The following is a 24,159-nucleotide window of genomic DNA, read 5'->3' on the forward strand; positions in this document are numbered from 1 at the left end:
CGGTGATTTGCCGCTGGCTCTTATAGTGGTTAAACACGAGACATAATTGAATTTGAGTACATAGAACGGGCAATCTTTTGTCTTATTAATCTATTATTTCCAGAGCAAGTCGGATTGTGCTATGTTAAATTTGATAATAATAAATGTTAAGTTACATCATAGGGACATATCAGACAAAGACTCTTCTCTGCTCTTCAAATACGTAAAACATTCAACTTTATAAACATAGGGTTTTTTTGAGTAAAGAAAACGCTTTAATTTTTTTTTTTCTCAAACATCGGATCTTTATTTACCTTTGCATTGCACAGAGGAGATGTCCAGGTCCAAATTGTGCGTGCACTTCATTCACAAGGTAAGGCGGATTAATGAGGTTTGACTGACAGTTTGAGGATCAAATGGAGTTAGGAGGTTTGGCCACAAGCTCTTTAAAATCCTTTTCATTCGTTAAATATTTGTAAAACCCACATACAAGCGTAAATGGTGACCTTTTTTTAAATAACTAGTGCTTTATGTTTGACTGAACTGTACAATTGTGCTTATTTGTTGTTCAATAAATATTATTTTATATAAATATGTCCATTAGTAAGTAATATGGATTGAGTGAAAGTTACATTAATACGCCATTAGATGGCGGCAACACTACAGGAGAATGAGTCAGTCAGTCAGTCAGTCAGTCACTAGAGACTTTTAAATTGAAAGTAACATTTGCAAAGGAAGTTGTTTTAGCGTTGTGATGTTATGGATGTTATGGAAAATTCCCAAAGCTGTAAAAAAGGACAAATACAAGATCGCTTTCCTCAGCTGACATTCAAACTGACTTTTATAATGGATATAATATTATGGACATCGACTTGAAGAATGAATGTAATGCAATATAACAGACACAGGTAATAGCCTTACTCTCTCTTTCTCTCTCTCAATTCAATTCAATTTGCTTTATTGGCATGACATATTTAGGTACATATTGCCAAAGCATTGCATAAAGCAAAAACAAACAAACAAATAAACATACAGACAAGACGGACGAATCACAGCCGTGCTGATTACAGCCATATATCGCACGGCGAGTTCGTGTGATATTGCTCATATATATCTTAGAGCATAACAACTAAATTAAACAACTAAACTAAACTAAAAAAAAAAAAAAAAAACATCAGGGGAATAACTTTCGCTTTCCAAAAGCTGAGGTAGATTTGTCAGGAAATAGGTGGAGGACCCAAGAGCTCAGGCTGTTCATAATGTTTATTGATTTAAAAATAAATAAATAAGTAATAATAATAAGCAAACTAAGGCAGTCCAGCAGGTCACTTCCTGACAAGGCAGACTCTGGATTGGAGAATGTGGCAGACAGACAGACATAGAAGCAGTAATGCAACAAATGCAGAGGGCAGAGGTGAGCACAAAGACCAATAGATAGGCATGCATCCAAAAGCAGTCAGACAGTCCAGGCCAGAGAGAGAAAGGTGCTGCAGGAACAGGTAAACTGAGCAAAGATCAAGATAGAGCAGAACAGAACCTATGACTAGACTAGACTAGACCGAAACTGACTAGAGTTACTAGTGTGGATAGACATTAGAAAATACTCTGACAAAATAGAGAAACAGGAGACTAAAAAGCAGAACAAATTAGAGAAAAGGAGAGACAGTCATGCAGCAAATAAGCAGCCATGCTGACTGCAGACCGCAATCAGATGAGCATGACTACATGTGCCGATTGAGAGAAACAAAAACAAAAATGAGAGCAGAGACAGAGATCAAACCCAGTTCCTGACAACTGAACTGTTGAACAACAGCTGAAAAAAAAATATTTGCAAAAAACAGAGACAAACATCAGTAGACAAAAACTCCATAAAACATTTTTGAAAAACTCCATAAAAGAGTTTTGAAAACTACATGTGATATAGGAATGTTATGCAGTGCATACCTTTTTTGACAGCCTCATTTTCACCCTTGCAAAATTCAATATGTTGTCTTCCCTGACTGTGGTCTAATGCCTGACAAGCTGCTGGGCTCATAAATATTAATCACATTGTCTGCATTTACCTGATTTGCTGAAATCAACATGCAGACTGTGATTGGTGGTGAGTGCTAGCCATTGTGATTGCTGCTTGTGCATTAGTTTTACCCACTGCTGAAGGCTTCCGTGTAGTTACGAAGACTGTATTTTACATCTCCGTCATTTTTACAATTTCTTTTTACATCTAGCATTTTGCACAGTACTGTACTTTATGTAAGCCTTTCTTACTTTCTCTTTCTGTGTATACTTTGTTTTCCACATTCCGCTCTGTCTCACGAGCCAGATGGACGTGTTCTGTGCATGCGCACATCTAGTAGTCTCTTCTATGAATGTATAATCACTCTCACATGCACAAATCTGCTTGGATGCAAAAATCAGGCAGCAAGTGGATGGTGTGTGCAGGTTGTGCTGATGATGAAATGTTGAATACTTTGGGCTAAAGGGCATCTAAAGAGAGTGCATCAGAAAACACTCTGAATCTATTGATATCAGTGGTGCATTGTAAGGATTGGCAAGGAAAATACAAGTGTGTGGTCAAATTCGATGTATTTTCATGATTTTTTACCCCCCAAACCAGTTTAGCACAAACTCTGCCCCGCATGTGACACACAGTCTCTGCACATAGTACTCTTGAGAGCCTCTAGATTGCTCACTTTTGGGGAACCTGTGCTAGCTGAGCAGATGCCATTTAAATGAATGGGGATACTAACAGAGCCTCTCTCTCCAGGTCTTATAGAGCTCCTGGACACAAGATGTATTGCAAATATATTAGCACTAAACTTAGCCTCCAACTCAATCACTGCCGAGTGAAATCTAACAATTTACTAGCCAGTACCTAATGACAGACATTTTTAGTTGTTTAGCACAAAATGTGGTTGCATATGCAAGTTTTGCACTGTTGACAAGTCAAAATGCTGCAATATTTGCCACCGTTGTAAAAGTGCAACTTTAAACAACTACAGTATCAACCCATCTCATCCACAGTTAGCATAAATACTAATAAAATGGTTTTAGTTACTGTATAAAATGGGCTCTACAAAGGGCAAAGTGAGAAATGGCCTAATAATAAGTCTGCATTATTATTATTATTATTATTATTTTTTATTTATTTATTTTTTTTTTTTAAAGAAGGTTGGTATATGGTTTCTGCTTAGTTGGCTGAAGGGTGTAAGTGGTAGAAACAGGTTTTGCTTAGCTAGAGCAAAAATTAGAGGGATGTTTGGGTGTGACAGACAGAAGTGTGTTTGCTGTGGTTGGTGGTATTTGTTAGGTGGTGCAGTGTGAATCAACTGCCACTGAATCATCATCACCTCCCCTTAAATAAATAGCCTGAAGCTGAACGGACGTCCTCATGACCTGATCCACACACACACACACACACACACGTTTGTTTTTGTGAATTGTGGGGACATTCCATAGGTGTAATGGTTTTTATACTGTACAAACCATATTTTCTATTCCCCTACATTACCCCTACACCTAAACCTACCCATCACAGGAAACTGCTCATTTTTACTTTCTCAAAAAAACTAATTCTGTATGATTGATAAGCCTTTTGAAAAATGGGGACATGGGGTAATGTCCTCATAATTCACCCTCTCCTTGTAATACCTATATCATACCCATGTCATTATACAAATTTGTGTCCTGATATGTCACAAAAACGGGCATACACACACACACACACACACACACACACAAACTTTGGATTTCCAGGTTTTATGGGGACTTTCCATAGATAATGATTTTTATACTGTACAAACTATATATTATATTCCTTAACCTTAAGGCCCGCTGAAGTGTCTTGGAACGCGCAGCATTATTCAGTGTGTTGACATAATTTCAACTGAAACAGGAAGTCAGGGTGATATATCGAACAGCCCCACCCCTTTTTTTAAAAATTACCAATAAAACTACCGACTCGCGGATATGATCCTCTCTGTGCTCTCGTGTCCCTGGGCCAGAGCAGACTGTGCTCGTGCTGCAGTGGTTCACGTTATACTGACGCGAAAACGGACTTCATTCGCATCAATCGAAAGATTATCTACACTGTCTGAATTGTTCCCTGTTCTCTATACAGTGCACTAAGTGTCATTTACCATGTAGAAACTAGTAAATCTGTGTGAACAAGTGACCGATTTCAGCCACAGCTTCAGTGTCTGTTGGTAGTGTAGGAGGGGGAGCACTGCCACTACGGAACACTACGGAAGCGCTGCACTGCCTGCACAAGCAGGGACGCGCAATTTATACTGGTTATAGTCAGGTAAACAACATGTAGCAAAGTTACATCAGGGTTACGCAACAGGCTCCAGTTTGCCTGTCTGAAAACAGGATCTGGCTCCAGAACGCGAACCGTCCTAGTGGAAAAGGGGTATGAGAGATCAGGTGTATGGTCAACGGTTTAGTGCAGGCACACCATGGGTGTCGATGTCTTTATTTTATAGCCTGTAAAAATGTATCTTTAATTTTTCAGTGTATTATTAAATTTGGCTTCAAACCAGGAGGATCTACTGAAGATTTTTGTCCAGGTCTGGACTCATCATTATCATGGTTATATGGTTTAAAATTTGTCTGTCAAATCTACCAGAAGCTTCTGCTAAACTCCATACTTGTTCCTTCCTTGTCTTGTCTTTCAGCATTTTACCTTCCTTTCATGGTCAGACAGCGTCTCATCAGCGCTCACATACTGGTGTTGTTTAATATCTCCTCTTCCTCTGTCTCTCTTGTTCTTATGGAGAATTCCGTCACATATCTGGTCTCTGTCACTTGAAAGATGAGACTTTCATTGTTCCCCAGAAATTAAAGTAAAGACTGCTGCTAAAAACAGTGGAGTGGCTGACAGGGCCCATTAGTTCTGGCAGTGTGTGTAGTCATCATGTGGAGTTGTTTCATCATGTGAGGCCATCAACACAATGTTTGTGAATTTACATAGCAGTCTTATATAATTAGACAGTAATTAGATTAGAGGCATGTTGAACATGCTCCTTCATCATGGCATTGATCTTTACTGTACATGCAGGCCCATATGGAATCTGCTGAAATGTCTGAAATATTGGGGAAAATCTGTTATTGATTTTAACGAGGTATAATATAATGTGTTAAATGGAGCTGAAAGTATTTTACTTTTTTGCAGCTAAAATTATCAAATTAATAAATGAGCCAAAATAATTTTATAAATGAGCACATGTGCTATTTACATGTCAATCCTGGCATTTCAGAAGGATGGAAAACAAAAACTCATATTTTAAATTGGGGAGTTAGCTTTGAGGAACTGTAAAACTTTTTTTTTTTTCTTAGATTTTTGAAGTATGTTTTACAATAAAATACTATTTCAGTCTTTCTACTTCAAGATTTCACTTTTAATTCAATATGTTGCATGCCATTTCTTGGTAAGTATTTGTGAAATTTTTTAAAATTGTTTTAAAGTAAATCCTACTCCAAATCATTTTCAGTGCACCAAAAAGGGAGGACAACTGGACTTGTACAACATGTACCATAGGGGTCAGAAACAGGATTAAAATTTGTATGAAAAACTGACTGTGAGCAAGAAACATTGATTAATATTATAAGTGCTACCAAGGTTTAGAATTGGCCTTTTAAAAAAAAAAAAAAAACTGTTTCTTTGAAGTTCTCGAGTGTTAATTCAAAATATTCATTGCAGGGTTTGTTGGTGGAGGAGACAGCCAGCAGCAGTAAGGATGCAGGGACCAGACCATCAATAGTCACTGTGGCAGAGATGGCAGAGCAAGATCACACTACTTCATTCGAACCCAGAATGACCTCTGTCACTTCGCCCCTATGCAGCCTGAAAGTGGAAAAAGCAGATAGCTCAGTGACCAGTGAGTATTCATGAGTCCAAACTCTTCTTTCCGGAGTCTTTCTCTCATATTTAATGACTCCCTTCACTTCTTGCAAGATATAGATGTGGTGGAGGATGTGGTTGTGAAGAAAAAATGTTATATATTGTTTGGTTATACTTGTTTCTTGCCTCTTTATCTCTTTGACTCCGCCACGGAGTCAGGTGTATGCCAAAGCTTGTTGGGTCTTTCAGTGAAGGATGTGATGCTGGCAGAGGGGGAACAAATTGTTTGCAAAAACATAACATAAGCATTGAGGATGAGTAAAGCAGTGTTAGTTTTCTTAATGATGAACATTAGTTTTCATGTTTTTGAAGGAAACACTATGTCTCATTTCAGGTCTGGGATGAAGGTAAGATTTCATGGTCTATGTTAGAACAGGAAGTATGAGTTGTTGGACAGTTTATTTGTTTTTATATTAGGCACAACTGCACAAAGCTCCCCGTGTACCGGAAGTTGCAAACAACTATTCTCCAGTGTTGTGACGTATTTCCAAGTGAAACGGAATATTGAATAGAGGACAGGACAGCAGACTAACGGTTGGAGGGGATTGGTTTTAAAGGGTTAGTTCACCCAAAAATGAAAATAATGTCATTTATTACTCACCCTCATTCCGTTCCACTCCCGTAAGACCTTCGTTAATCTTCGGAACACAAATTAAGATATTTTTGTTGAAATCTGATGGCTCAGTGAGGCCTCCATAGCCAGCAATGACATTTCCTCTCTCCAGATCCCTAAAGGTATTAAAAACATATTTAAATCAGTTCATGTGAGTACAGTGGTTCAATATTAATATTATAAAGCGACGAGAATATTTTTGGTGCACCAAAAAAACAAAATAACGGCTTATTTAGTGATGGCCGATTTCAAAACACTGCTTCAAGAAGCTTCGGAGCATTGTGAATCAGCTGTTTTTTTTGGATCGCGTGTCAAACCAAACCAAACTGCTGAAATCACGTGACTTTGGCTCTCCGAACAGCTGATTCGACACGCTGATTCATTATGCACTGAAGCTTCCTGAAGCAGTGTTTTAAAATCGGCCATCACTATATAAGTCGTTATTTTGTTTTGTGTTGGCGCGCCAAAAATATTCTCGTCGCTTTATAATATTAATATTGAACCACTGTACTCAAATGAACTGATTTATATAGTGTTTTAGTACATTAATGGATCCTGAGAGAGGGAATGTCATTGCTCCCTACACAGGCCTCACGGAGCCATCGGATTTCAACAAAAATATCTTATTTTGTGTTCCGAAGATTAACGAAGGTCTTACGGGTGTGGAATGGCACGAGGGTGAGTAATTAATGACAGAATTTTCATTTTTGGGTGAACTACCCCTTTAAGCGTTTTCAAGCCAATCCCAAGTGTTCCTTCTCTGATGTCATCAGAGAAGGAACACCATTTCAGACCGGAAGTAACTTTTCAGATTTTGATTAAAGATTATCACGACACTTGCCCAAATTAATTGTTCACCACCACAAGACCTTTTTTCAAAGCAGCTTTACAGAAATTCCTGATGTTATTAATACCTTAATGCCTAATTGTCATCAGAGAAGCACATTTAGTGGAAGTACACTGCTAAGAAATTACAGGAAAGTGATAACATACTGATGTTATCAAAAATCGTTTATGCTTAAGATCTTGAAAAAAATATGCAAGAAGACTTACTTAGAGGTTTCTGGGAACTCAGAGTCATGAATACTTGAGAAATGGCTAAAAATGTTTTGCACAATGTACGTGTTAAAACTGTTTATGAGGAAGCACTGAAAAATCAATGACAGATGAGTCAGGCATGATAGTTTGAATAAAATTTTACCCTGAAAGACCAGTGGAGGTTCCTTTATAAGTCTCAAGTAGAGAAGCGAACAGCAATTCTATAAAAAAGAGACTTATTTATGGGGCAATAGCTACAAACAGGCATGATGCTTAATCCAGCAGTTTGGGGAGAGTGTGGGTTCAGTGGTCAAGAAGAGACAGTCAAATATTTGTTTTTGTATTGTAGATGCTTAGAAAGAATTTTTTAGTTTATTGACTAAATAGTTTGGGGGTTTAGGTGAAATTTCCTCATGTATCTTTATAGGAGGAATGAAGTAAAGAGTATCAAAAAACAAACAAAAACAAATAAAAAAACAACACTTTTGGATCTGGAAGACTAGGAAAACAAGGTACCATCGGCTAATGTATCGGTACAGCCCCATTTAAATACACCACTTCAATCTCTCAGATCCAATACCATTTTAAACATAGTCGATTTACACCTGTTAGTTGTAACATTATCTACACCTAGAAGGGCAGAGATTACTGAACATTATTGTTGGTTACAGTAAAGATGGCATAATGTATGCAACTAACCCTTGAAGTGATTGCCATGGTAACAAACAATACCTGCTTGTTATAGTGAGTGAAAATAGCCCTCACCTTAGACTATCACTAATTTTAAATTTTGACAATAAAATCAGTTTGACTATATATATATATTATATGTTGTTTTAGATCACACATGCTCACTCGTTTATGTGTAGGACAGAGGACACATGCAGAGTTAACAATTTTTCCACACAGACACTCTAATTTCTCAGACAAACACTGCACTTAAGGACAGTTGTGTTAAAGATAATGTCAAATTACTTGTATTTTAAATATATATCTCTCACCAGTATTTTGTATCTTATTTTTATCAATTTGATGAGCATTGATGAGCAAGTATTTGTAGTTTTTAAGTCTTTTCTGGCTCCTATGTTGCTTAAGTGTCCTAAGGGTGAACCAGTCAGAGCAGAGATAAGCTGATCAAATGTGTTTATACAGAAATATCTCTTGTCTCTTCTCATCTCATCACATTCATGCATAATCTATCTCTTTCTCTAGTTGTCTTTCTCTATTCATTTGCTTTTGCCTCCAGCTCTTCTTTGTCCATCTGTTCTGTCATTGACTTGTGTTTGAGTATTGGGTCTGACACATTCTGGAATTTAGTTGGTTGAGATTCTGCCCTCTGTGGGTCGGCAGGAAATTGTGCCACCATCTGCCCCCGAGCATCTATACCCTTGTCCACTCTCAACAATACATGAAGAGCATGTTTTATTTAAATCTAGATCCACTTTTTTTTCTTATTAATTAATTAGTTTCGTAAACTTATTTTTTAAATTTAATACCTAATCTATGTAATTTTTAAATAATTATTAGTTTGAAAAAAATAAATTAAATTGTATTTTAAGATTTTTAAATATAGGCTATAAACAGCTTCAAAACACAGAATTTCAGAATCGATCCAGAATCATTCAAGAGATTTTTTTCTCCCACCCCTAGAAAATTCCTTCATATTAAAGGGTTAGTTTGGCGCACAAAAAGTATTCTCGTCGCTTCATAATATTAAGGTTGAACCACTGTAGTCACATGTACTGTTTTAAATGTCTTTAGTACCCATCTGGGTGTTTGAAAGTGTAAATTAACTTGCTGTCAATGCAGGCCTCACTGAGCCATCGGATTTTATCAAAAATATCTTAATTTGTGTTCTGAAGATGAACGAAGGTCTTACAGGTGAAGAACGAGATGAGGGTGGGTAATTAATGACAAAATTTTCATTTTTGGGTGAACTAACCCTTTAACATGGCACATTGGACCATATTTTTGTGGACTTAGCACTAGCACAAACGCTCTTTTGATGTTAAAAATCTACTGTCAGGATCAGTATTGGGGTGAGTTTCTTTTAAATGTAATGCATTACAATATTGTGTTACTCCCTAAAAATAACTAATTGCATTACTTCTCATCTGGCCTGGGCTTGCTTGTTTGTTGAAAAAAAAAAAAAAAATCTGCTTTTCACACCAAAAGTGAAATGAATAAGCCTCAGGCTGAAGGAAATGCAAGTTCACGCCTGTACAGTAGAGGGCAGCAAAGACATTTGTTAATAAAATGAGATTAAAGTATATTTATGTAATTTGTATTTTTTTTTTTTTTTTTTTTTTGAGGAAAACTAGATGTTTTTGTGCAAGTGAGATGAGTAAATGCATGCTCACGTTTAGTCTAGAACTACAATAAGCATCATGTTTACACAACACCACTGCACCGTACTCCTGATTTCTCTCAACATAGGGACAGAAGAGGTGTCAGTCAATAAATTAATGGGGAAACAAAGTAACTTCCATAACTTATTTAGCAAGATACAAGTAAGATACTAAGCAAGATATGTTTTGTGTAAATTAAAATGTAATGCATTACTTTACTAATTACTTGATAAAGTAATCTGAATATGTACTGTAACTCATTTTACTTGTAATGCGCTACCCCCAACACTGGTCAGGATTATTGAAGACACACAGTGAAAAGGAGTGGACACAGTTATTTTTGCAGCTGACCTTGTTGCATATGCATTTGTAGTTTACCTTTCAGATGCAAAATTTATGGGAGGAGAGTATTTAAATAAATCCTGCAATGTTATTTACTAATGTTTGCAGTAGTCAATTAACTGGTATTCGCTCCATTACTTAATGCCCAAAAAAAGCATGTCTTAACCATTTGACATGTCGGTTCCTCACGGGACAAATATAAACAACAGCATGGCAGGCTGGAGTATGGCACTCAGAAGGCTGCCGAGTCTTGGACTGCTTGATGCCCTTTGACCTGATCATGGCCAACACTCATACCTGATCGCACCACCCAAATTGACTACTGGCTATTAAGAAGATTAGACCTAAAGCAGGCTGGCTCAATGGATCCCGACCTACCATTCGACGCAGTGACATGTGACTAGCCAGATCCAGGGACGGTCAATGCCAGGGACGAAATTCATCGACAAAAATATCTAGTGGTGGAATGAAGAAGTGCAGCGAATCTTCAAGAAGAAGGGAGCAGTGTTTTTTTCTTTTTTTCTTTACACTTTGGATGTTATGAGCATAACAATTTAAGTTAAACACTGAATTGAAAATGTATGTTAATTTGTCAATGTCTGTGCCCATTTGGTACATCCTCGTTTGCTTTAATGAGAGTTGGCATGGACAAAACCTGATGATCTACGTCAAGCGAAGCAAGAACATGACAGTTTGTAAAAAGTTTACATGCTCAGTGTCACCAACTTACTTACATTTGATAAGTGATGCAAAAACAATCTTAAAAATGAAGTTCTTCATTTAGCTTTACTTTTTTTCTAATTCTTAAATCTTTGTTTCTAGGTTTAAATAGACAGTATTCTCTTTGTATGCTTAGGCACAAAATGTGTGCTTGACATTTTCCTTTCAGTGAAGGCAAATCGATAGATCAGTAACATGCTATTTTTAGATTATGACGCTATTACCGCACCAAAGAGATATTACAAGGAAGCTTGCTTTATGTAGAGTCTCATTTGATCAAGTTTAAACGTCCGGAAGTGTGTGGTTACAATGCTGTATGTGTGTGTTTAAACACAAAGCAAATGACTGGTCATAACCCTCATCTGATGATCATGTACTGTACTTTGCACACACACATGACTCAGACAGAGGGGTCCAGAAATGTGGACAGTGGCTTTTAGGAGTTTGATGTCTGGCATAAAGGCTCTGGAACAGATCATGTGCTTTGCAGCTTATGCTGCAGTTTGAAAGCATACTGCAGGAGATGAGGAGGCCAGTTTCACACAGGAAGTAGAGAGGGAGGGGGAAGAATGAGTGTGTGTCTAAGATGTGTTTGACCACAATTCTGTGAATCAGCACACACACAAACTGTCCTATTGTGTCAGATCTGATCGTACTGGCTGTGACCACAGACTGATGGTGTTTTCTAAACAAACTATATTATAGTGACACAAACAACATATAGAACATAACATTGCTGCTTTCATTGGATACACCCAGTGAAGAGAGAAAAGACAATCTAGGTGTCTCTGAATATTAAACAGGCCCACAGGTAGAAACATTCTGAAGGAGAGACACATGACGGACAGGAAGTGCCAACTCTATGGTAAGACTCTGGCCAAATTCTTTTACAGTCTTCTAGAATTTTATTAGTAGGGAAAATTAGTAGGTATGTTTGACATGTGTTATGTGCTGTATTTAACTGGTTGCCATTCTATAACAAGCAACAATCTGGCAGGTAAGCAGCAGGCAAACACTTCATTTTGGGAATGATAACTTTAACTAAAGCAGCCATTTCAAATGCACTTTGTTCAAGTGTTTCTATGTGTGTGTGCCTATTTAAAGGGGTCATATGATGCTATTTTAAAAGTTCATTATTTTGTTTATTTGGTGTAATAGAATAGGCGAACATGCTTTAATATAAAAAAAAAAAAAATATATATATATATATATATATATATATATTTATTTTCACATACTCATGCACATTATTGCAGTGTTCCTAGTCTGTCTGAAAAGCTTTGATTTCTACAAAGCCCCTCCTTCTGAAGAGTGCTCTGATTATGGCCGTTATGATCAGTGCGTTATGATTGGCCAAAAACCTCAAGCGCGTGTCGGAAAAGTAATGGCCCAACCATAATCATATGCCTTTGTTTGGGCATTATGCTAGTATGCAACATTGTCTCATTCCGGGAAGAAATATCTGGACTTCATTTGAGCCATTTTAGCTGTGTTGGGGAGTACCTGTGTTTTGTGTTTTGACGCGCTTGTGATGCATTGAAGCAGCGCAACATCTTATTCTTATTAGATCACAAACTAAAATTGTGCATTACCACCATCTATTGTTTTATCATGCATCTTGCGACTTTAAAGTTCATTGAGAAGAAATCGTCTGATGATTTATGTAAAGGATGTACAGGAGTCGGTTGATTATTTCACATAAATCCACTTGTATTTATGCAAACAAAAGATTCAAATGTTGTCTGCATCAAAGATTTAAAGCACATACAGGTGATTTATAGCCTTTTTTTTAAATTGATTCATTACTTTATCACACTTTATATCAAATGCCCTTAATTAAAATGATGACCCGATGGCACTTTGACAGTCCATTGAGTATTGTGTGTATCTTTTACAAAATAAAATAATAGGCTACTCTTTGAAATCATAATTGTATTGCATTATGTTGTTTTAAACCCCAAATCTTAATTACTTAAAACATTCTTCATTAACAATTATTCATATTTGTAATATACAATGCCATTGTAAAAAAAGAAAAAAAGTAGTTTCAGTGTAGCTGTAAGGAGTCGTCAGCTGAGTTAGGATCCATGTGCGGCTTTATTTTTTAAAAGAAAATGCAGCAGTACAAACAGGCAGTGGTGAATCACCAGCAATCATAACATCCAAGGCCAGACAAAGTTGTAGTAAAAAACACAGGCACAGAGTCGAAGCAGGCAGCAAAAATCAAAACAGGGAAAAAAGTCTGAGGTCAAAACACTGGCAAAGCAAAACAATGAACGCTCAGTAATGTCTGCTGGGGCAAAACAAGACTTTGTAATGAAAGTGTGTGTGCAGCTGAAATAGTCCAGGTAATGAGGTGCAGGTGAAAGGTCAATACTCAGGTGAGGTTGAATTCATGACGGTAGCTAGGTAGTTTTTGATAGTAACTTGTAGTGCAGCCAACTACTCTTTCAGAAGGGTAGCTTGACTGTATCTTAACTAAAACTTAAGAGTAGATTGTATTTTGTCAAACTACAGTTTTAGGGTAGCTTCCCCAACACTGCATTTTAGTCAGTTTTGGAGCAGTTTTCTCTGTGAAGGCCCTGATATACTTCAAGCTAAATCAAAGATCGAACTGGTGTTGCATCATTTCAAACAAAATCAGAGAAAAAATATACTTTTTTCTAAAATATCTGTTGTTGGACGTTAAATTTAGGTTTAAAAGTCAACATGTAATTAGAGTATTTTATAAGAATGGTAATGTGTAAAGGACATGCAATTGAACATATAAGATGTTTCTTACATTTACAGGATAAAGAATGACAGCAATAGGTTACTAAGTGAATGTGTGTGTTCCTGCAGAACATACCTCTTATCTGTAAACACTGAGTTTGTTTTTGTTTTTCTTTATTATCTTTATTATTATCTTCATTTTTAATATAGGGATTTACTTTTTTTTTAGTCTTTTTACTTTATAGCCCTTTTACATATAGCATAGATATAGTTATATTCACTATACTATATGTTTTCATAGCATTCAGTTGGCACGCTTGATTGAACAGCATTGGGCAGGATGTGGATTAGTGTGTTTTGTCAATGAAATAAAAAAAAGAATATTGGACTTTTTTTAGCAGATTAATTGATTAATCAAAGAAATAATCAGCCAACTAATCAATTATCAAAATAACCATTAGTTGTTGCCCTACTAATAAGTGTGGGTGGCAACAGTATACCACTGCTCAGGTATTTTGAACTTCTTTTTACCTCAAAGCGAAGAGCGAAAAAGAGCTTCATCATGAGTAGATCGGGGTCTTTAGATAGAATATCCCTTAGTGGGGGAATATGAGCTTTATAATTTTGCAGATCTTATATGCACAAACAGATATATTACACATCAAAGTAAAAGGAAAACATTAAAAAGCATCATATGACCCCCAAATTTGTACCCAGAAGTAAGTTAAATACGACAAAACATTTGCGAAAATGTTATAAAAAAATAATAGTAATTTTTTGTTTTGCAGAATTTTCTTTTAGGGTTAGATTATAGTGCATGTATGCGTGTGTGCACAACTGTATCAAAAAGTATGTAATTACAAATTACAAATATTCATTAAATGTATTTAAATAAAATACAAAATACTGCTGTGAGTCATTTGTAATTTGAAAATACAAAAATACAAACAAAATTTATACACGATTATTTAAAATGTGAGAGTAACAGGAGTTATATACATGTAAGAGAGAGTTGCTCTCAGTTGCTATGTAATATGCAAAGCATTTGAAAGGCACTATTTAACAGTAGCAAGTAAGAAATAATAGAGAAATTGAATAATCAAATGTAAAAACACTGCATAGTCCTCACTGTATTAATTAAATATTTATTGATGATCCTTATAAAGATACTAAAGTTATTCAGTCAGGAGCAGTGAGTGATTTTCTTTTTTTTTCTTTTGTTGCTTGTTTAACAGACAGACAGCAGCAAGTTTATTAGACTGCTGTCACTTTAAGAATAAACGGACAGACTAAATATACTTTCACACATCTAGTTTTCAACCAAACGGTTACATTAATTTAAGAAACGACCAACTGTGTTTTTACCTTCAATTAATCACAATGTTATTTTTATTACCTTGACCCATTGCACAGCTCCCGCGGATATAACTGCGATCCGTGCATCACTAGACAGCGCACGTCTCTCTTTAGTAAGAAAGTCATTTCACAAGTTCTAGCTATTTGCACTAATCTTCTGTCCTATATGACATTCATTGAATAATATATCTGTGTATTTTACTAGATACTTTACCTTAAAGCAGTTTGATTGACCACAAAAGCAGCTTCTTTACTTGCTTCTGACCTTGTTCACAATGAGCGTACTGGAATCGATCCAACAGAATTTGTTACGTGAATTGCGTGCATCTAGCCAAAAGTCTATCTGGTAGTCCTGTTATTAGGGTTGGTGTTCCAGAAACAATTTTTTGTTATGCTGGTTGAAAGTCTCTTAACATCCTTCTGTCCGAACGCAATGATACAATGTCCTGCCTGCAGTTTGTGATTTGAATGTATGTGTTTCAGTGGGAAAACTATTAATGCCAAAATAATTCTGAAGCAGTTAGGTGATGGAGGTCAGTGCTCTTAATTTTTTTTTACATTCATTATTATTGTAATGTTATGTGCTTTGAGAGATGAGGTAGTTTATTGCCATTTCTTGTGATGCTTTAGCTCCCTGCTGTGCGCGTTCATGTGTTTTGGAGGAGGCGTGGCTTTGGAGAGGCCCTGTAGGGAGGGTGGTATTTTATGCTTACAAAACTAGCTCGGTATTGCTAGCCTGTCCAAAAATAACCTACCCTATCTTTAAGCCTGGTGATGAAAGTTATTGTATGTGAGAATAAAATTAAATTTGAATAAGTATTTGAAGTATTTGAAATACAAAATAGTATTAAAATAGTCTCTCAATTTAATAACAAATTACATTTGATTGTTTTTTTTTTTGTTGTTGCTGTTGTTGTTGCTAAGCAAAATACAAATTACAAAATACTCAAAAGTAATTAATATGTATTTTAAATACATTTAATTAAAATATTGCCTATCTCTCTGTGTATGTGTGCGTGTTATCACTGCTATGTTGCATTGCTCAAAGTAATATTAAACTACAGAGGCAGCCATCATAATCAACAGTCAGCATGAGAGTGGGTGTAAAATTATTTTTAATGTTTATTTAAGACCACTGAAATGGAAGAACCCACTCATAAACAACACAAACTCGATCAAGTTGTTACTGAGAGGTGCTTTACTTTAGAGCTTCAATATGTGAAATATTAGCACAGCACTAATGATAGAAAATATGTACAGTGGCCTGTTGCACAAAGCTTCAGTGGCTACCCAGGTTTGAGTTCAGTTTTTGTTTTTAAGGGTGTTCATCCTGGGAACTTACATTACATGGCTAACCTGCTCCAGAGCAACATTCATTGCAGCAATCCCTGCTGAAAAATCCAGCATTTCTGATGAGCTTCAGAAATAATGTTTTGCATGATAGGACCTGCATGGCATGCTGGTTGCTGGTTTTCTCTGATGAACCAGCTAGATCAGCACTACCAGCTCTATCAGCATAAACCAGCCTGGACCAGCATGGAATTCATGCTGGTTTATACTGGATTTTTCAACAGGGGTGGTGTTTCTTTTTCCCTTGTAATGTGTTTATATTCATGATAAGTTCTCAAAGTATACTTCACTTTTTACACACACTAAGGTCTGCGTACAGTGCATGTGATGCAGATTTTGTCATCAGCACAGTACGAGCATACTGTAACAAAAAATATACTGATGTGCCCTGATGTACCGATCAGGTCACACATGTGCAGGCAAGCTACAACAACAATGGATGGCTATGTGAAAGGTGGGATGGGGGATTGTATATCTGCTATCAATATGCAGGGTATTGAATCACTTTCAAATTCGTGATCATGCATACTCTGTGTATAGGGAGCGGCAGTACTGACCACATATTTTACAAGATAAAATATTTTTCAGTGGCGTTCAGGATCTGTTGCGCACCTAATCCTCCGCCATCGTCTTGTCAGTCATCTCTCCTTACTCTTGTCACGTGACGGCACTGACTCCTCCTGTACTGCGCTGTAAATTTGCAGTTCATGCTGTCTAGAACAAAGAAGACGCTTTCAGTTTATAATTGTAGCGTCTGTTGTCTGAACTCATTTTTTTGTTTTTATAAAAAAGCAAAACGACAGGGACAGTGTTGCGGTAGGCAAGTAATGTAATCGGTGTTTGGCTGAACACAGTGTAACACCGGTAACACTGACTATTGCAACCAGCCAAATGTGCATGCGTCGACCACCTGTGTAGGCATACACATCAAAGCATGGAGTATATTTTGAAAGGCAATGCGTACAACTTTATGCATAAAAAAAACAAAGTATACTTTCGGCTTTAGTCTTTAGATAAATGAATCTCAGTCTTGAGTTTTAGAGTTTTTTAGAGTTTCTCCTCTTGCTGATTGGGTAGATCATTTGAACGTTGCTCCTCCCGAACTTTGTTAATAAAACATCATTATAATTACAGAGTTCAAATTAAGGCCATAACCATGTCTTGAACATTGATTAATAGGAATTTAAGGAAAAAAGAAAAAAATAACGATAGGAGAGATTGTCTAATTGTAGTTGTGAAGTAATAAACTATCTAAAGACAAGTTTACATGAGGTTTACATCAATATTTAAAGCTGAGTTTACATGATTATGTGAAAATAATTTTTTTGTAGGTTTGCAAGAGATTAGTACTTTTCTCTGCAAACGTTTCTCTGCACATGTGTGTGATAAAAATTCTGCTGGAGTTGTGGGTACTCTTTGAGTCTCTTGGCAGTGCCTCGGCTGGTAGAATGCCAAATGACGGCCCTCTTTTTCCACAGCTCATCTGAAGCAGAGTTATGGAATACAGTTAACTGAAGAGGAGAGGGAAAGAGTGTGCGGATTGGGGTACGCCATGGCCGGAGGATAGAGGAATTAAGCTGGAGACAGTGGCTTGGGCCAAACTCCAGTGTTATTAGTTTCTCCAGGGCTGTGTGTTTCTGTATTTGATACAAACTGTGTAAGCAGAACTATTGAGCCACACGTCTGCTTTGTGGAAGCTCAGTGGCTTCTAAAGGGACCATGTTTGGACTCAATCTACTTATTGCCATATGTTGATTGGATCTCGGCCATCTATGGTAACAAACTCCAGTCAGTGATGCTGGATATGAGTGAGAACATTTCAATTGGCCTTGTTTTCTTTCACTGTGAGTTGGCATGTGATTTTATGGAGGTGTTTTAAGCAAGTGAAGATGAAAGAATTGCTCAGTGGGGGTGCTTCCAAAGGAGCCACAGCAATTTGGGGAAAGGGGTTGATTTTTTTCAAAGTTTGTATAATTTCTGGAGAATTTTGTGGTTTTTTACTCTGCAGCCAACAGTAATTTGTTTTGGCAAAGAGAGAGATTGTAGTTTAAGTAGTGAAGTTGTGTATAATCATTGAGAAATGTCTAACCATACATCGTTATCATATTGCTGACTGGACAGATTAAGCCTTTCTTTAGAATGATGGATCTATCCATCTCTCTCTGTGTCTGTCTCTCTTGTTTGTCTCTCCATTTGTCTTTATTTTTAGAGACGAACATGCCTTATGGTAGAGTTCTCAGAATTTGATTATTAGGACCCATAACCTTTTTTAAAACACTAAGGGCCCTATCATACACCTAGCACAATGCGGCAGTTTTTCTGCTAGTTTCAGCCCGACGCAGTTATCATTTTAACGTCCTGCTCTATTCCTACAACAAATGCATTTGCATGCCCATGGGCGTGCTGGTCTGAAAACGAGGTATGTTCAGGTGCATTGTTGGCGTGTTGCTATTTTGAGGCAACTGAAATGGACTGCGCCATTGACCAATTGAAACCTGGGCCTGTATGTATAAAACATCTCAGAAATGCTCTTAAGAACAGTCGTAAGTTTTGACTTAAAGGGTTACTTCAGGATTTAGCATTAAGCTTTGTATTAGTAGAATACCACTAGTATTTTCGAATTAGCGTGCTTTCCCCCTTCATATCAGCCCGAGATGAGAGATTTATGCATTTTTATTCTGTAAAAAAGCCTCAGATGACGCAAAAATCGTCATTTTGTGTCATCGGAGGCTTTTTTGGCCAGAGGCTTAAAACTACAGCCAGTAATAGCAGGTAGTTCCACATTTTTTTCACCACCCCCATACATATGCGCGTTTGAGGTTACTCACGGACATAGATCAAAGATTTAATCAAAAGTGGGTGTCAATTATATTTTTAAGCTTACAGTAATTAACTTTATTTTGTCTGCACTACATCAGTGGTTCATCTCACAAATTTATCGGTCTCTGCAATCATCTCAACCAATACAGCAACAGGCTTTTGTGGTAACGTTAGCATAAATAAATAAACTCAGTTTTACAGAAAAGAGGCTTTACTTTGATAACAGTCATTATATGCAACTTATATGTAATTGTCTATCTAACGTTACTTTGCTAAGTTTGCAGTTTTACTGCTACCTACAACACTACATATAGGCTACTGTGTTATCAGTCTAGTATCAGCGAGTCTTACCTCTAGGCGAATACGCTTAGTGCCAGATGCCCAGGCTGTTCGTCCTCTGGGAAAGTGAATATAGATGGAATCGCGGTGTCCTTCAGAATGGTTCTCTTCATTGCAAAGATATTTGGTTCGTAGTCCTCGTGCTTGAAATGGAGACTACATATTCTGCGTTTTTTTAGGTTTTCTATAACGGTGTATCTCCAAACTTTGGGGTGTTTGATGGCCCGCAGCCACTGTTTACATCGCTCCAAATTTTTTACTTAATCGGAAAATGATGGAAACTTACTTGTCCTTTCCTGGTTTTGGGTGTACATCCAGGTACAAAGCAATTTAGCACCATTTCGCTGTAAATGTATGAACTAACTCACGATTTATTTGTTTGAATTTTCATGGTAATGCCGCCTGTAACCGATAGGCGTGGTTTGGGCGTGGCCTCGCAAGGGCAGCAAAACAAGTGCATTCTGGGAGTTGTTGTCTTTCATCCACATTAGTCAAAAATACATTTTCTGCCTTTTCTCAGTCTAGAAAGCTCCAAATTCAAAAATAATTTCACATTTCTACTACATAAATGACCAATTTTAAATACACATTCATCTTTCCAGGGGTGAAGTACCCCTTTAAGTGTCAAAAAATTATTAGTAAAGAGGAGTTTTCTAAGAGTAGGAGACTTTTATAAAGAAGCTAAAAGCAACTTTTAGTAAAGTGTAAGACGGATTCTTAAGTGCTGACTTAAGTGTTGTGAACTAAGGACTACAATGATGTCAACTCAAAATGGCTGCCCTTAACCTCTGATTCAGCCAATAGCGAGCCTGGAAGGGTGAAGTCACAGCAGCACAATACCAATCATTTAGTGTTATTATAAAAAAAAAATAATAATAAAAAACCCACAAACGTTTTAATATTTAAATTGATTTAAAAGCAATAGCTTTGCACTGTGCAAAATTTATCACAAATTAGTATTGATGGTGTGGAATCTTTTTCATTTTATATATGTCTCCTCATTCACAGTTGGAGCAATGATGTGTCATGAGTTCATCAACGGCTCCAACAACTCCAGAAAGGCCCACAGTCAACATAAAAGTGGCTTTCTTTTGCCACACAGTTTGATGGTCAGTTGGAAAGTCAATGAACTGCTAAAGAGTAGTGGCCAAATGTGATGTCCAGCCATACGAAAACTGACATCTTCAACCTTAATTGGTTCTCTCTTGTTTTTGCATGTGTTCATAATTTCTTTGTATGATAGCCTGGCCAAAAATAATTTGAAATAATTTGAAATTTCATTTCACTATCACACATGAAACAATTGACTCCAAACACAGCTACACAATATGCTTACATCTTTTAACACATTTTTTTTTTTAAATATTTGAATTAAATACTAAAAACTGATTACGTTGTAGTCAATGTCATATTTTAAAACATTTATATAATATAAAAATAAAAATATTTTCCTTATATTTTGATGGTTTAAGCAAAATTGTTTGCGATTAACAAGAAAGTCTTGTTTGTATTTACTCTTGTGTACTGCATGATGATTTTTTTTGTGCTTCCTTGTTGTTTGTTTATCATCTGTGCTTTATTTTTCGTGAAGAATTTTGTTTTGTGTCAGCTGTGATACACAGCCACCCACTCTCGTATTGCGTGTGTAGCTAGATAGTGAGAGTTTTGCAGGTAAACTACAGCACACTGACGCCCGCTAGAGAATGAGGTGTTTAATGTTATTGATAGTGCATTCACCTCGCTTGACAGCAGCGATTGGGCCGAGGTTCGAGACCGACTCGGAGCAGTGTGGTTAGGATTGGAGTGTGAGTTTTGGAGGTGGTGCAATGAAGAAAGGGGTGGGTTTGTTTGGTTTGATTTTAAATATCAACAGTGTTCAACAACAAATTTTAGAAATCGCATACAGCACCTTTAAATGTATTAAAATGCATTAAACATATATTAATTATTGTTTAAATAATGTTTATTACATTTATTTTAATTTACATTTATTAGGTCAGTTACAAAAAGAATTGACAATCAAGTTCAAGACAATCAAACTCCATGTCATCATATAACTCCAATACATCATATTTTCATTGGAAAGCTTGTGTCTCCTCTTCTTTGCTGCCATCTTGTTACTCTTAACTAGGTTAAGACACCTCTCCAGCTCTCTTAAACAATTTAGGAGCTGAGACCTCTTGACACTTAGGAACCTTTATGAATCACACTTATTCTTAAGTCTAAGAATAAGAGTAAAATTACATCATTCTTAGAATTTTGACACACTTAAGACTAAAATTTTACTCTGAGCGGCTTTATACATACGGGCCCTGGTCTAAAGTCAATTTAAAGAGCGCGTTAGTAATATGTGCCTATAGGCGGGTGCACAACGCATGTACACTTTGCTTATTGTACACACAGGGATGTGCAGCAGCACACAAACATGCCAAATATAAAAAATAAAAGGACTACAATGTATAAGATTATTATTATGTGCATAATGATAAAAATGTCTTGTCTGCTTGCGTGATTTAACCTCATGCACAAGCAGATCCGTTTCCTCACTAGAGAAGCGTTCGTTTTTTCCGCTTGCAAATTCCGCCATGTAAATAACGAATCCGTCATGGCGTGAACGCAACTGACTTTTAAAGGGAAAGGGAAATGAGACTGTGATTGGTTTATTGCACGTTATGCCCAAAACACACCCATTACATTAAGAGAATAGGGACAAGCCTTTTAAACCATGCGCCGGGCATGCCGACCATTTTCCAATCGCTAAACTACCAAAAGTGGATTCGGATATGCCCTAAGTGCACTTGCGCCATGCACTTTAGACCACGTGCTTAGATCATTAAAATAGGGCCCTAAGTGTATGGGCATCAGAGACCATAAATTGTAGAGACCCCAAAATTTTAGATGAAAGCGCATTGCTATGACAGAAAAAAAAATGCCCTAAAATCGCACAGCCCTGTTTTTTTGCTGTTGGGTTGCTGTTGTTGCAGTGTCTCTGCAATGACATTGAAAATGTATTGTCTTTTCAGACACCTGGTAGAACTGCCAGCCCATTGAATGTAGTGAAGCAATTTTAGCTGTGCATACAAAAATTGTCTCTCGAGATTTGTGTCATCTGATCGGCTCTTCAGATCAGCCTTTATAGAGACCAGAAGAAAGAAAGAAAGAAAGAAAGAAAGAAAGAAAGAAAGAAAGAAAGAAAGAAAGAAAGAAAGAAAGAAAGAAAGAAAGAAAGAAAAGAAAGAAAGAAAGAAAGAAAGAAAGAAAGAAAAATAAAGAATTTAAATACAGTATTGAGACAATCATAAAATTGTGATTTCCAGGCTTATAAAACTCATGTAACTTCAAGTCAGGAAAGGTATGCTTAGCTCACAGCAGTAGTGGTAATTGATGGAAATTCATTATCCTGTTTTGTACCTATTTAAGACCCAGTCTTTATATTCTGTATGAGGCAGAGCCACCAGACAGCTGACAACCTAGCCAGTTCATGATTCTCTCCTCTTTGAGTTCTGTTAAGTAGCTTTCCTTGTATTATTCCTAGTGGGAATTTTAAAAAGCATGTCTTCCTCATCCTCTTGGCATGTGCCCTGTATCTCCCCTGCCTTCACACACATACTCCACACACACATTTACACACACTCTCTTTGTGGGTCACAGATGCTGGTTTCCTTGCCAACAGCATCTTTTATTACACAGTTAAAAGGTACAGCAGGGGGGGCTACACACCCTTCCCCCCACACATCAGTTTTGTAGCTATTTATTCTGACATACAGACCAAAAAAACAAAACAAAAAAAAGGAGCTGTGGTAGAGGTATGCTGCAGTCTGACAGGAATGCTCTCTTTAACTTTTCAAACATGTTTCAGGTATTCCCTACATTATGGGAAATACAAAATCCCCACAAGGATAGATTTCCCCATGAGGTCCCCAGCTTATAAATCATACTAAATGATGGTGTTTTTGCGTTTAGTGGTAGGGTTAGGGGATAGAATATACAGTTTGTACAGTATGTAATTATGTGTGTGTTTGTGTGTGTGTGTGTGTGTGTGTGTGTGTGTGTGTGTGTGTGTGTGTGTGTGTGTGTGTGTGTGTGTGTGTGTGTGTGTGTGTGTGAGAGAAGAACATTAATGATTGGTCAATTCCTCCCTCTTTTTGTGACAGGCATAGATGTATTGTGCTGTTAGCAAGAGACAATCTCTTTCTGCACCTAATATTTAAGTGTGTATTATTTATTTATTTAATAAACTTTATTTATATAAAGTAAGGGCAAATTATTTCAAATTTTGGGTAGAATTTCCACATAATTAAAATGGGGCGAGGAAGTGTTGTATTTCTATATCTCCTAGACTACAGTATGGACAGATCCAGCTCACTTTCGGTAGCCATTTCTCTCAGTATCTGCCCTTGTCTATAGTCAGTGTTACTATACCTCATCTTGGTTCTTCTTAATTTACATTCTTTCACTTTAGGCATTCCACTGTTGCAATTCCTAAGGCAACATCACATGTATCCTTCCTGAAGAAGGCAATTCCAGAATTCATTGCAATTTTTTAATGGAAAAAAAAAAAAAAAAAAAAAAAAATCACCCAAAATAATTATCTATATACTTAATTTATAACTTCATTTTTATTCTTAATGAAGTATCACACA

The 24,159-nt window shown here is 36.7% G+C and overlaps 1 protein-coding gene across 2 annotated transcripts in view; it reads left to right on the forward strand.

Moving 5' to 3' along the window:
* The window catches only part of gse1b (Gse1 coiled-coil protein b), a 264,123-nt gene that overhangs the window by 69,038 nt on the left and 170,926 nt on the right, over positions 1 to 24,159 (forward strand). For both annotated transcript variants that reach the window (XM_067389833.1, XM_067389834.1), the window contains exon 2: positions 5,678 to 5,855. In XM_067389833.1, the coding sequence (XP_067245934.1) occupies positions 5,678 to 5,855 (178 nt within the window). The remainder of the gene's footprint in view (positions 1 to 5,677; positions 5,856 to 24,159) is intronic.

The sequence above is a fragment of the Chanodichthys erythropterus genome, chromosome 7 (assembly GCF_024489055.1).
Source record: "Chanodichthys erythropterus isolate Z2021 chromosome 7, ASM2448905v1, whole genome shotgun sequence".
Lineage (NCBI taxonomy): Eukaryota > Metazoa > Chordata > Actinopteri > Cypriniformes > Xenocyprididae > Chanodichthys > Chanodichthys erythropterus.